Source organism: Pelobates fuscus, chromosome 1, assembly GCF_036172605.1.
Source record: "Pelobates fuscus isolate aPelFus1 chromosome 1, aPelFus1.pri, whole genome shotgun sequence".
Classification (NCBI taxonomy): domain Eukaryota; kingdom Metazoa; phylum Chordata; class Amphibia; order Anura; family Pelobatidae; genus Pelobates; species Pelobates fuscus.
Window position 1 is genome coordinate 472,412,818 of NC_086317.1, and position 12,674 is coordinate 472,425,491.

Consider the following 12,674-nt stretch of genomic DNA (forward strand, 5'->3'; position numbering starts at 1 on the left):
GATTCCAAACACTTTATAACTTGCATAAATACCCTTCAAAGTACACAACACCTGCATGTAAAGAAAAAAAATCAGCGAGACAGGAATTTTAAGACAGGCTTTATTTTGTTAACCATTCAAAGTGGTCCATAGACATAAATAAAAAAAGGAAGTTTGGTCTGTTGAGACTCTACGTCAGAGCAGGGACGAACATACACGTCAGATGATACAAAGTCCTTAAAAAGCCAGTGCCAGTAAAATTGGCAATAGTCAGAGTGTGCCTTAGATTGGCAGTTAGCGGTTAATGGTGCCTATCCCTTTCTATTCTGAGCATTTAGGCAAATACAGGAAGTTAAGTTTTGCTTACACAGCCATGATGTTTGCATGAGTCACTGAGAAGTGGGACTTTGCATTAAGCAGAAGCTTGGAATGTGACATTAAACATTCTTGCATTGAGAATTTGTAAGAGTCAGCAGGAGGAGGTCTGACAATGCATTATTGCAACATTAAGGTCCATGATAGAAATTACATTTAATAATGACAATGCAAGGCATCGTGGGAAAGCTAGTTCAAACATTTTTCAAGGCAAACCATTGATCATTTAAGGCAGGGAGTTTTAAATTCGTGTTTGGTCAAAGTTACTGGACTGGAAACATTCTAAAACTCGTCTGGCCAACATGTGCAGTTCCTTTATAAAAAAGGGTCTACAATTAGAACAGCTATAACATGGCCATTACTTTATTCAAGGGGCTAAGAATTAAAAGCTGAAACATTAACTGTCGAGTTCCAGGCTGTTCAGAACAAGTGCTAATTTTTAAAGTTAAAAGGGGAGACATTTAAAAAAGGTACCAAAATAATAAAGCGGAATAATTCACAGATCAGAAAAAACATGCACCCCACACTGCAAGCTTTATAGCGTTAACATGGCTTGACTGTCATTTTCTTTTCTTTGTTTATTTATATTATACTTAAGTGGTTAACCCATAAAAATGAGTAAGTGGAGAAAGGGAAATAAAAATTAAAAATCTCTAAACCTAGTGTAAACAATCTAAGGGGAGGTAGAGACAGTTGTGCTCGGTGTGAACACAATGCCTGCAGAATGTGTCCTCAGGCCGGTTCAGAGAGGAGATTCCCAGGAGACGCGAGCTGACATCATGGCTCTCTTCAGCTGTTCATAGGTTACGAACATCACCACATTCCAAGATCCTAATCTCAGAAAAGAGGGCATAAACCTAGAGGAACAAACAGGTTCAGGTTTTAGTTAAGGGTTACACGTGATTGATACGGTTACTTGAATGGGTCAATTACATTGAGGTCTGTTTTTGAAAGAAAAATGTATTCCCGCTAATCTGTAGTTAACAGCCAATGTCCAATCAGACAGGAGATCTCCATGTATAGCAACTGAATAACTACTGCCAACATTTAAAGGTTGGGGCAAGTGGAAGCTCTTACATTGCAAGTCAAAGGACACCAGTCTCTTTCAATTGATCTCTAGGATTTCATACCAAGGTTACTTTCGCTTTCTCTAAAGGTAGGATTGCTATTAAGTCCCATATTTAGGGTTCTGTTTGATTTTTAAAATGCAAACCCTTAAAAGTGGCACATGCAACCTACAATAGGTCAAGTATCAGGTACTAGGTTTTAAGAAGTGTGAAGCATGCAGTTGAGGTCCTTTAAATGGGAGGAATCATGGGATTTCTCATGCCAAGCCAAAGCAGTGACTGGTTGAAGACTTTTGAACACTTACCCTTTGTAGAAGGCCCGGGGTCCCTCCTTTCTGAACATGGTGAGGGCACATTTCAGGGCGCTCTCGTACTGGCCCTTGGCAGAGTTCATGTATCTTGTCTTCACTACATCAACGGGGGACGCGATCACAGTGGTGCAGAAACCAGCACCGAACGCAGAGGTAAAGTGACATGGGAGGGTATCTGGAGAAAGGAGGAAGAGAGATCAACTTTACAGCAGTTTGCATACAGTCTGAGCAACAAACATTTAGATTACTATTATAACAGTTCCTTTTAGCAGAGCTTTTGTAATAAGGCAATCTCCCAACGTTCAAATTGTTAATATACCTCTACAAAATAGACCTCCTGAATGGTTTTGGTGGGAAGGGTTTGTAACATGGATCACGTTTCAGTTAAGCTGCTCTTTCCAAACAGATTACTGGGAGTATCCACATCTATTTTACTTTGCATTTGACATTACCCTCAGGCAGGAATCTGTATAATATGGCAAGTTCAGGAGGTTTGTAAAAACTGATCAATTTTACATTTACCTCTGTAGAGCACCCTGCCAAGGTCAGATTAACATGGGGGCTATTGGAGCTGAAGCTCCATTATTGAATGACAAGTTAACTTTGAGGATGTATCTTCCTTGGCCTAGTGGAGCATCATGGGAAACCATCAAACCAGGAGTGAGGTATACAGTGACTCATCACCAATACTAGAGCCACATGTACCCCCAATAAGTGATATTAGGATCTGAAAGGGCTTTAATGCGTCATACACAAGAAGCTATGCCACTCACCTGTCATTAGATTGGATTTGATCAGAGCATCCTTTATCAGATCATAGGTCACCAGCTCTGTGCAGTTGACAATAGCATTCCTGGTGATATTGGGTCCAGTACCTAAAGGAAACGAGTGAGTTATAGATTGGCATATTTAAAGAGAAGTCTCCCATTTTCCTTAATTGCATCATTCAGACACATTTTGATAAGTTCTACCAGATTTGTCTATTCTAGTTCAGGACTACAACTTGCACCACGGAGCCAAGCATTCAATAGCTGGGTACCTTGCTACCACCCTGATTCAGACTATATATGGTGCAGTTTTATTTAACACAAACCTTTCCAGAGGCCACGCATGCCTTCTTCTTTGGCGATGGTTTTGTAGGCATTCATGGTACCCTTGTAACGCTTGCTTGTCGACGCATTGGCCTGAGCCTGAAAACGCACTTTCACCACATCTGTGGGCTGAGCCACTGCTACAGCCATTGCACCAGTGGTGCATCCGGCCAGCAGCCTGCTTCCAATGCCAACATCTGCAAAGAGACCAGAGAACAAGTTAGACGTGGTACACAAGGACAAAAACCCCCCCCCAAAAAACGACAAGTGTTCATCGTTGAGGGGACACCATCCTTCCTACCCAAGAAGCGCCAATAATATGAATCAACTACTATGGCACAATAAAAGCCTGTAACTGGACTAAACTTTGACAAGTGCGTAGTCTGTAAAATGATACTTTGGCCTTCTTCGAAGTTATACTTTCATAAATAGCTCTAAAGAAAATCATGAAGTCACTCAATAGCGGTGTCCACGGCAGCAATAAAAAGCAGCTTTATTTGGGGGGTTACAGAAGAAGTACGAGGTTACTTACGCTCAGATCCTTTGGTGTAGAATTGTTTGACAGAGTCATACAGCCCGATACGGACAGACGCAAAGCTCATCTGGCGCTGCAGACCAGCCACCAGGCCATTGTACAGGCTTTTCGGACCTTCAGTCTTCACCATAGTCGAGATGGTGCCAAAGACGCCCTTGTACTGGGCAGACTTCAAGTTCGATGATATCTTAGTCTCACCCTGGATCTGCAGAGATTACAAAAATGCTTTAATTTACAAAAAGGATTTGAGACATCTTCACATAGCTAGTCTGTACTGCACCACAGTTTGCAAAATAAAAATATTAAAAAAAACTGACAACACAAACATTTACCCTTTGGTATTGAACACCGCATGTTCTCCCCAAGATGAGCATATCAAACTGCACACCTCAAGCAGTCTATCAAACTCCCATCACTCTTGACCAGCCTATGTATATTGACATGCCCACTATAAGAGGCCAGGCCTAGTTTGGGTTCACTATGAAAAGCCACTTACTTGAAGCCTGACTTTGGCGGTGTCCAAAGGGAAGGTGAACAGGTCAGCGATGCAGGCTGCTGTACCTGCGCCAATAAACTTCACGGCGGCTGTAGGGGGCACGTCGGTGGGCTTGAATCCAACCATTTTCAAATCTCAGCAGAGCAGAAATTGAGAAATTCAGGAGAGTCGGGATGTGTTGTAGTGATAAGACAAGGCAAATAAACTCTGCCGGAGTCTAAAGAGAAATAAAGCCCATTTAATAATTCAGAAGATTTCAATAAAGCCACGTTCATAAAGATAACCGGTTTCTTCACAACATCTCCTATAATGCTCCGCTAGTCTGAGAATCATGGGAAATTCAGACAATGTAATGCCAAAAGGTTAGAGCACCATTTCTTCTTATAAGGATGTACATTTATTAAGTGTTATCAAGAGACTAAAAAGCCCACCAAAATAAATATAAAAGCCATTTGGCACATAGGGACAGATGTGGGGGTGGGAAAATTAGAATGATTGCAAAGGATCGCCACCCTTCAAAACAAACAGACCTGAAGTTAGAATTGCAGGTTTTACGCGGAGACATGGTGGTTTTGGAACATTTTCCATCCCTGTCACAGCTGGGCTATTTTTCCATGTACAGATGTCAATTCACAACTGTTTGAAATTTATCAACTAAATATTTATACAGTAAACTAATTCACAATGAACCGAGAAGGTAATTTTATAATAAAAAAAATTTAAAAAAAAAAACACAAGCTGACTACAGTCGAATTGGGGAGTTTATGCATTTATGTCCTGAACTTTGACATTTTGGTTTAAATTCACATTTTCGTGAATAGACTCCCTAGTACTGTATTCAGACCGTTCTAGACACCCAGGATACACGTTACATAGTCTGCAAGAGACTAAATATACACGTTACTGGTTCTATAGATCCAGGATTTGGAGCTAAATCATGAATCCAGGCTTCCATTCTGTCATTAACAGTTAAACGGCCAGAAACCCTCCCAGCAGGGGAGATAGGAGGGCAATAGAAGGAGTAGTTAGTTTGTGTGGACTAAAACTCCCATTATGCTCAGGGATGTGAAAGTGACCAGATTGCCTGTGATCTCCAGACACCAGATTAGATTATATCCCTCGAAAAGCCTTGAGCTTCTAGTTCGGTAACCGGCTTTTACATTCAAAAAGTGTCAGCACACAAACAGTTCATCGCAGAGGCCCTGGCTACTGGGTTACCACTTCCCTTAGAGCAGTTTATCTACACTGTAAGGGAGTCTGCTTCTGTGAAGACACAAGCCAAGCTGACACCTCCCAACCGATGGCCTCTCACCTATATTTAACATATGGCTGCTAGGAAACCAGCGATGGCATTATCTGGATGTACATATGACGAGAGGACTGGAGATCTGGTTACATTTTACCACTTTGATAAAAGTGTACAAAAATCAATGTTCATGATAGAGATATTTAAAAAAAATTACAAATTGTTGAAATGTAAATTTCAAGTTTTGGGTGAAAATAGCACGTTTGGCAAATACTCAGAGGACAGAGACAGAGTCAGAGGACACATGACATGTCAGGATTCCCTTTTATTCCAGAAGTTTGGTCCTTGAGGGGTTAAAAAGCAGATCAGTTTGAACACATTCTATAGGTTTCCATGGCAACTGCTCCACTTTGCTCTAGCATTGCTTCTAATATTGAACCCGTTACCTTATTCAAGTGTCCCAGTGTATTGGGAAAAACTAGGATCAAGCTTCCCTGAAGGCGTCACGCCCGTCACACTTGCCACTGGCAGTAAAAATCCGATACCCTTTACTTTCCATAGAGAATTGGTGTAAAACAAGTTGTATAAACATAATACTTATCCTAAAAAAAAAGAAAAAAAGAAAAATTTATTAGACATGGAAATTAGGCAGGGAAGAAGGAAATTATACATCACAAAAAAATGATACACACACACACACACACACAATCTTAAAATAGGCCCAGCTTTATCATCAATAAGCCAGGCTAGAATAAGATCCATTTCAAGCTCATACAATATACTGATTTTAACATATTTAAACACAACACTAGACCAGATCAGACCAGGATACTGAAACTTCCCCCACACAGTGCTGTAACCAGTCACAGGAGACTGCAGGCAGAGCTATAGCAGACAGTAACAGCTGATAAAGGGATACATGGAATTAGAACAAAAACCAGTGGGGGGGGGGGGGAGAGAGACATTTACCGCAGTTTATACAGAAAACGTCTAATTAGAGCAATAAAGCCCAACACACAGTTACCAGATTCGGAGTTAAAGAACCAGTTTAAGTTACAGTAACAGGGTGAGGGGGCTTCTAACAAATACACCCCCTTTCAAAGGAGACAAAAGCCCATTCTGCAGGGCAGCCATGGTTTAAAGGTCCCCTGGAAGAGTCAGCTACCACCCCCACCCATAGGTGGCCACTTGATGCCAGCAGCACAGCCAGGCTTAGTAACCCCATCCAATACCCAGACTGCAAAACGTCTCCCCAGATCTAACCTGGCAACTCTAACCACCCTCAGGCAGCAGCACAGCCAGGCTTAGTAACCCCATCCAATACCCAGACTGCTCCCTAGATCTGGCAACTCTAACCAACCCCAGGCAACAGCACAGCCAGTAAAGGGACAATACCCAAACTGCAAGACAGCTAACCACCCTCAGGCAGCATCAGGCCTGCACATCCCATTAGGGGATTAGAAGGACATGGCTCATCACTAGACACCATAACCCCCATCACTCCCAGCTGAATTATCAATAAGGCTAGCTACAGGGGAAATCATATTCCCTTAGTATCTACCACCACGGTCCCCAATGTGAATTCACAAACATACATTTAACAAAAAAGTTCTACAATAGACTGAAAACCAGGCAACAGAACACAGAGCTGACAGAATAAATACATTAATTAACAGACAGACAATCAGCAGATCACAGAAATTAGAACAAGCCCAGAGAGGGCACATGGACACCACGTGGATGTACTTACCGGGAAGGCTGGAAACGAATCACTCTTAGTTAGAAAAGGGGGGGAATCTTGGGGGGGCAAGCAGTATGGGGGTGATCTGTATTGGTTGGGGGATAGGAAGTGTCCTCAGACTGCTAGGAAAGAGCTGAGTCAGAAAGGATGCGCTCTCTGCCTTTATATACACCCAGGACAAAAGGAAACCAGGGGAGGATCTGACTCAATGCAAAGCTCCCTCCCCTGTACCTCCCACTCACTGAGCATCACTCACTGGGGCTCACTCACTGGGGATCAGTGTGAGTTAACCGGCACCTTGCATCATCTGGGTCAGGGAACACAAAGTAACAATTTCAAGAAATGTATCTCATAAATCAGCAATATTATTCAACTTGTAATATGTGCTATGATTTGCACCACATTATTTTAATTATCTCACCTTTATTTATCTAATCCACCTGTGATCTTCATGCCTACCTCTGTCATATTTCAGATTAATTAACCTAAATTCCGCACAATATACATCAATATATCTCAAATACACCATACAATAAACTGAACGTTCTTATACAAGTACTTAGCAAAGTGGCAGTTTATGATGTGCAGTACTAACATTACACCGCTGGGTGGCGACACAACTTTCTCATATAAAAGGAGAATTTGGCAAATTCTCCCATTCACCTGTTTTTTTTAGACTTAAAAAAATCACCTTCTACAAAGAATAAGTGCTAAATGAGAAAATACTATTACCAAAGTAGGGGGGAGGGGGAATAAACAGATAACAAACCCAAAGCACACATTATAATAAGAAAATAGATTTTATGTATTTATAGATCAGATTAAAAGTATATAAACCCCCAGCATAGTATGCCATTGGTTACACTTGTGGGTTTATATAGAAACAGAATATGATGGCAGATAAGAACCATTCGGCCCATCTAGTCTGCCCAGTTTTCTAAATACTTTCATTAGACCCTGGCATTATCTTATAGTTAGGATAGCCTTATGCCTATCCCACGCAGGCTTAAACTCCTTTACTGTGTTAACCTCTACCACTTCAGCTGGAAGGCTATTCCATGCATCCACTACCCTCTCAGTAAAGTAATACTTCCTGATATTATTATTATGAATTTTTTTTAATTCTTTATTTTTGTAGTGCATAAGCTTATAACAGATGGTCGTGAGGTACCCCAAAGGCATTCCTCCAACGCATTATAAACATTTCAGCATATGGGTACATGGGAAATCTAGCACAATTTTTGTTTAGAGGTATTTCAAGCAATAAACAATAGAGGGTCTAAACAGCTGAATGTGTCTCTTAACTTAAGGTAACATCGCTGGCATTTTTATTCAGCTAATTTTGAGCAACTTCAAGTAACATTCAGTCTGTGTAATACTGGCTTAGTCTAGCTTTTTTACAAATGTGGGTTACAAGTTTAAGATAAGGGTTACAGTAACAGGCATTCACAAGGCAAAACATTGTGTGACTAAGAAGACAGCACAGGTTTTCGGTGTGTTGTGTGAACATGTTATGGCACAATAGTGTTTAATAAGGGAGGAGCTGTACTATTATCCATGCCTGTTATGGTTGTTCGCAGGGCCAAGCTTATGTGTCAGTATATGTTTGCTAATGGTATGCTTTTATGACCGCTAAGCAGGCTATGTGGGTAGAGTGATGGTCTCATGTCTATAGTGCCCGTGTACAGCTAGCTGTGCAGACTGTATGAAGCCCTCTGAAGTTGATTTTAACCCGAGACAGGGGTAGTTCGGGAGGCAGTGGGCCTGCTAAATCCAATGGGTATTCAAACCTAGTGCCTGTGTTCACAATACCCGCTCAGCCTGCTCCGGGGGTTGGTAATCTTACAGTGCACACCGATAGTTCATAAAGGGCAAGCGTCCCACTCACAGAGTTGTGCCGCCTGGTGTATAGATCTGTCTTGTGGCCCGGGGAACCTAGCAAGAGACTGCCTTCCATGCCTGGGTACATGGGAGAACCTGCGCTGGTCGAGGGGTTGAGCACTGCAGGCGGTCGGGTTGAGGTTCAGGTGAGCTGTGGGTGTCGGCAGCGCTGAGCCCCTGTGATTGTCGCGTAGATAATGTGCCCATATCCGAGCTGTAGTCCCGGTCACCTTTCAGCCGGTGCCCTGCAGGGGCAAAGCAGAGCTCCTTCGTGGTGGATTTTTCAGATGGCTTTGGGGCTCTTGGGAGCGGTTGTGGTCATCGCATGAGCTCAGCCTGATCTGTACGGGTCAACCCCCTGCACTTCGAGCCTGTGGGAAGCCGAGACCGCGGGGGCTCAGGAGATGGGTGTCTTGTTGATGCTCTGCGTGTCTTGCTTGTTACATGTGGCTTTATGGGTTGAGCCAGCTTATACCGGCGGGCTGCCCCATGCGAGATGTGTGCGGGGGGAGCTCCGTCTTCGGTTCCCGCGCACATGGCCTCCGCCATCTTGGATGCAGGCCCTAGGCTGTGTAGTCTCCGGGCCTTAGTTGTGCCTTGGTGGGTAAGTGTGGCTGCAGGTTGTGGACCGGGATTACCCCCACCGGTCCGGAGGGGGGGGGGGGGGGGGGAACAGGGCCAGGTCCGCCAATGTTCTGTGTGCCTGCTGGGCCCCTTTAGACAGGATAGTGGAGCAGCGGCCGTCCAATCCACTCACCGCCGGGTAAGGTCCCGCTTGGAGCAGCAAGGACCTCTCCCCCGAGGGACTAAAACACCGGGAGCAAGCCTCTCCTCGGATCCGGTGCCCCCTGCACATGGTGGGTCGCGGTTGTTGGTGGTTATATTCCCCTAAATGCTTGGGTTATAGGCTTATTTGTTAGTGGTTTGAAGGAGCTGATCTTCCCTGCGACCGTCCAGCTTGGCGGTCCGGCCCCTCTAATTTAAGACTATGTCCTCTTGTTGTGGTAGTTTTTCTTCTTTTAAATATAGTCTCCTCCTTTTACTCTATGTATGGACTTTAGTCTGGTATATGGTTTCTCTGTGTATATGGATATATTGACCTGTTATGTGCACTTTATTTGTGCCATTCTTGGGTTAGACGATGTATAAATAAAATCTATTTTTTCATTATAAGTTGTGCTATGGGATTCTCTTCTGTTAACGTTAATGTAAGAAATTACAGCAAATGAGGCATTGCATAATTAATGGAATTAAGATTTAGGTTATTAGTTTCTGGCACACTGGTGGTTTTCATGGTTATCTCCTTGATAGGGCTAATTACTAAATTGAGAATTCAACGTTAATTCCTTATTTCAGGGTAAAATTGCTGAATTAAAACAAAGCCGGATTAGAGATTTCTTTCCAATTAATTCTAGCTGTTTTCTTCTATAATTTGAGATTTCCATCAATTCACACTTTATTAAAAAATACATGTTTGCTTTTAGTTGAAACCAGCCAGGTGAATTGTTAGCAAAGAACTCATTGGTAGCAACTTGTCCTGGTGTTGGCAGATGAGCTTACACTTTAATGACAATTCACTGATACTAATTACCTGCTATTTAATGTGCAGGGAGTTTGGGATAGTGCGCAGATATCTTCTAACTAGTATTCTACTGTGAGTTAAACTGAGACAAGGTTTATGGCGAGCTCAGATTTGTTCCCTAATTGTATAATAATTTGGCAGCGATTCCCAAGGTATATAAGGTATCAGAACGCTGGTTATCAGAATCGACACCGATCACGTGAGAAATGGCAGGAAATCGAGCTGTCTTGTCTTCACTTGTGGGCCGGCTTGAGAACAAGAAGTGATTTTACCACAAACTTCCCTTTCAGAGTAATGTACTAAAGGCTACATTTACAGTATCAGAGTCTGTTAAAATAATCCCCAGGTAATTCACATAAAAATTCCAATCACGGTCACTCACTAACAGATGTGTGAAAGGTTCAACTCAATGGAATCGATTCATTTCTCAGCTCAGATTATTGTGTGACTATCAGAGAATTAACACAACATAGCAGACACTGTGGAATATTTGCCAATGTCTCTAACTGTTAATTTGCATTGAATACAGGCCATTTAAGCAGCATTTTACATTTTTATTTTTTTAAATCTACATGTCCAATTCATTCCACTTGCTCCTATTGTTGCCGCTTCCTAGAGGTAATTGTAATGATAAATTCTATAAACAGCTAAGGCCCCATCTGCATGATCAATGTATGGTTAACCTCAGGGAGTTTCAGACCTATTGCCAACACCTTCTTGATGCTCAATGGTTCATAACCCCCAGGGGCACTTTTTAACAAGAGCTCCCAATGTCTCTGAACCAGTTTTTTGCTGTATTGGGCCTTTGTGTTCCCACTTGTGCACTGGGTGGGTTAAGGAAACATGATAATTTATAGCAATAGATTTCACAATACTGAGAGGTGTACAGTGAAACTATACCTTACATAAAGGTAACATTATCAAGGATTGTCATTAAACTATATTGTTGCAAATGGCGCTAGTTTGAAATCCTGTGCACAAATTTCTTATAACTTCTACAAACTAATCAAATTGCTTATAATATACGCCCGTAGAAATCGATCCGTCCAGTATTTACCTGTTGAGTCTTATTCATTAAATATTCCACAGATAAAATCCAGATGCATTCGATTTGTTCGGTTGCAGATTTAAAGGAATTTGATTTGAGTCTACTGGTTTACAATCCATGCTGATTATGTCATCAATATGCAGTAGGAGAGATGGGTAACCCTGGGGGGTTAAATGGTTTTGACATGGTGATTCCTAATTTAGTTTTGTTTATTTATTATGAAACACATGGGTTGCAGACAGTTATGTAATAAACCGTAGCACACAAAAGACATACGATTTAGGAAGGATATCTGAATATGAAATATAACGATTTCTAAAATGAATCAAGACAAAATTTATCAACAAAACAATAACTTAAAAATCAAATATACCGGCACTCTTTTATCCGTATTGGTGCAAAGTATCCAGGTAGCCCATTAACCTCCTAATAATCACAAAACCAATAAATGATACTGCACTTGAGTGCAGTATCATTTATTCATTTTAAAACAATAACTTAAACTGAGAAAAAAAAGTTAACGTGGTATTTTTAAGTTTGTTAAAAAATGTACGAGCGCCCAACATAAAGCAGCACTGATTGGTCGCCCTGTATTGCAGCCTGCCACCCTAGCGTGCCTGCGTGCCTCCATAGCGATGGGTACAATGTCTGTGGCACTAATTCCAGTAACTAACAGCCCATTGGTTCTGCTATGTACCTCCCCCTCCCTCTCCCAATATCAGGCCTACCTATGTCCAGGCCTACTCAATAACAATTGGTATGGTAATATGTAGGCTGAAATAATTGATTTAAAAAAAATTCATATAACTGATTTTGAAAACTCGGCTCAAGTCACAGGTGGGCTATTTTAGGATAGATTTTGCAATTCTGTTTCCAATTTGATACAATCCAGAGTTTATTGAATAACCCTGTAAGCATACGGAGAGCTAAAGGACTCCACTCCCTAAGGTGGGAATTGTCATGAATTCAAACTGAGTTGAACATATTGGCCACGTTAGCTAAATGTAAAAATTAAAATATTCTCCAAGTCAGCTCCATTTCCAGTTAAAATATATCTGCCTAAAATGTAAAATACACATTGAATTCCCAGATGTGCATAGATCTGCTGGGTTAAATATTAACTCTGTGTATAGCTTACTCTGTCGAGAGCTGCATTGATCACTGTTAGAGCTATAGAGATACCGGGTTCAATGTTAAAGGGAGATTATAGGCACCCAGACTACGTCAGCTCATTGAAGTGGTCTGGGTGCAATGTCCCATGTCCCTTAACCTTGCAAAGGTAAATATTGCAGTTTTTAATAAACTAAAATAATTACCTTTGA

The 12,674-nt window shown here is 41.7% G+C and overlaps 1 protein-coding gene across 1 annotated transcript; it reads right to left on the reverse strand.

Annotated features, from left to right (window-relative positions):
* Positions 1-701: 701 nt before the first annotated feature.
* On the reverse strand, positions 702-6,961 carry UCP2 (uncoupling protein 2). The gene is made up of 8 exons (XM_063431881.1): positions 6,851-6,961; positions 5,547-5,702; positions 3,855-4,071; positions 3,356-3,563; positions 2,826-3,020; positions 2,506-2,607; positions 1,727-1,907; positions 702-1,211 (listed from the first exon to the last, which is right to left on the reverse strand). Exons 3-8 carry the CDS (start codon positions 3,978-3,980, stop codon positions 1,097-1,099), a joined length of 927 nt encoding a protein of 308 aa, XP_063287951.1. The 5' UTR covers positions 3,981-4,071; positions 5,547-5,702; positions 6,851-6,961; the 3' UTR covers positions 702-1,096.
* Between the last annotated feature and the right edge of the window lie 5,713 nt (positions 6,962-12,674).

What these genes read in the sequence shown, in the direction of transcription:
- UCP2 (XM_063431881.1), bottom strand. Translation starts at nt 3,980, where the DNA reads ATGGTTGGATTCAAGCCCACCGACGTGCCCCCTACAGCCGCCGTGAAG. An exon ending in CCGCCAAAGTCAGGCTTCAA is followed by an intron (nt 3,564 to 3,854) that starts GTAAGTGGCTTT and finishes TAATCTCTGCAG; the next exon opens with ATCCAGGGTGAGACTAAGAT. An exon ending in CTACACCAAAGGATCTGAGC is followed by an intron (nt 3,021 to 3,355) that starts GTAAGTAACCTC and finishes GTCTCTTTGCAG; the next exon opens with ATGTTGGCATTGGAAGCAGG.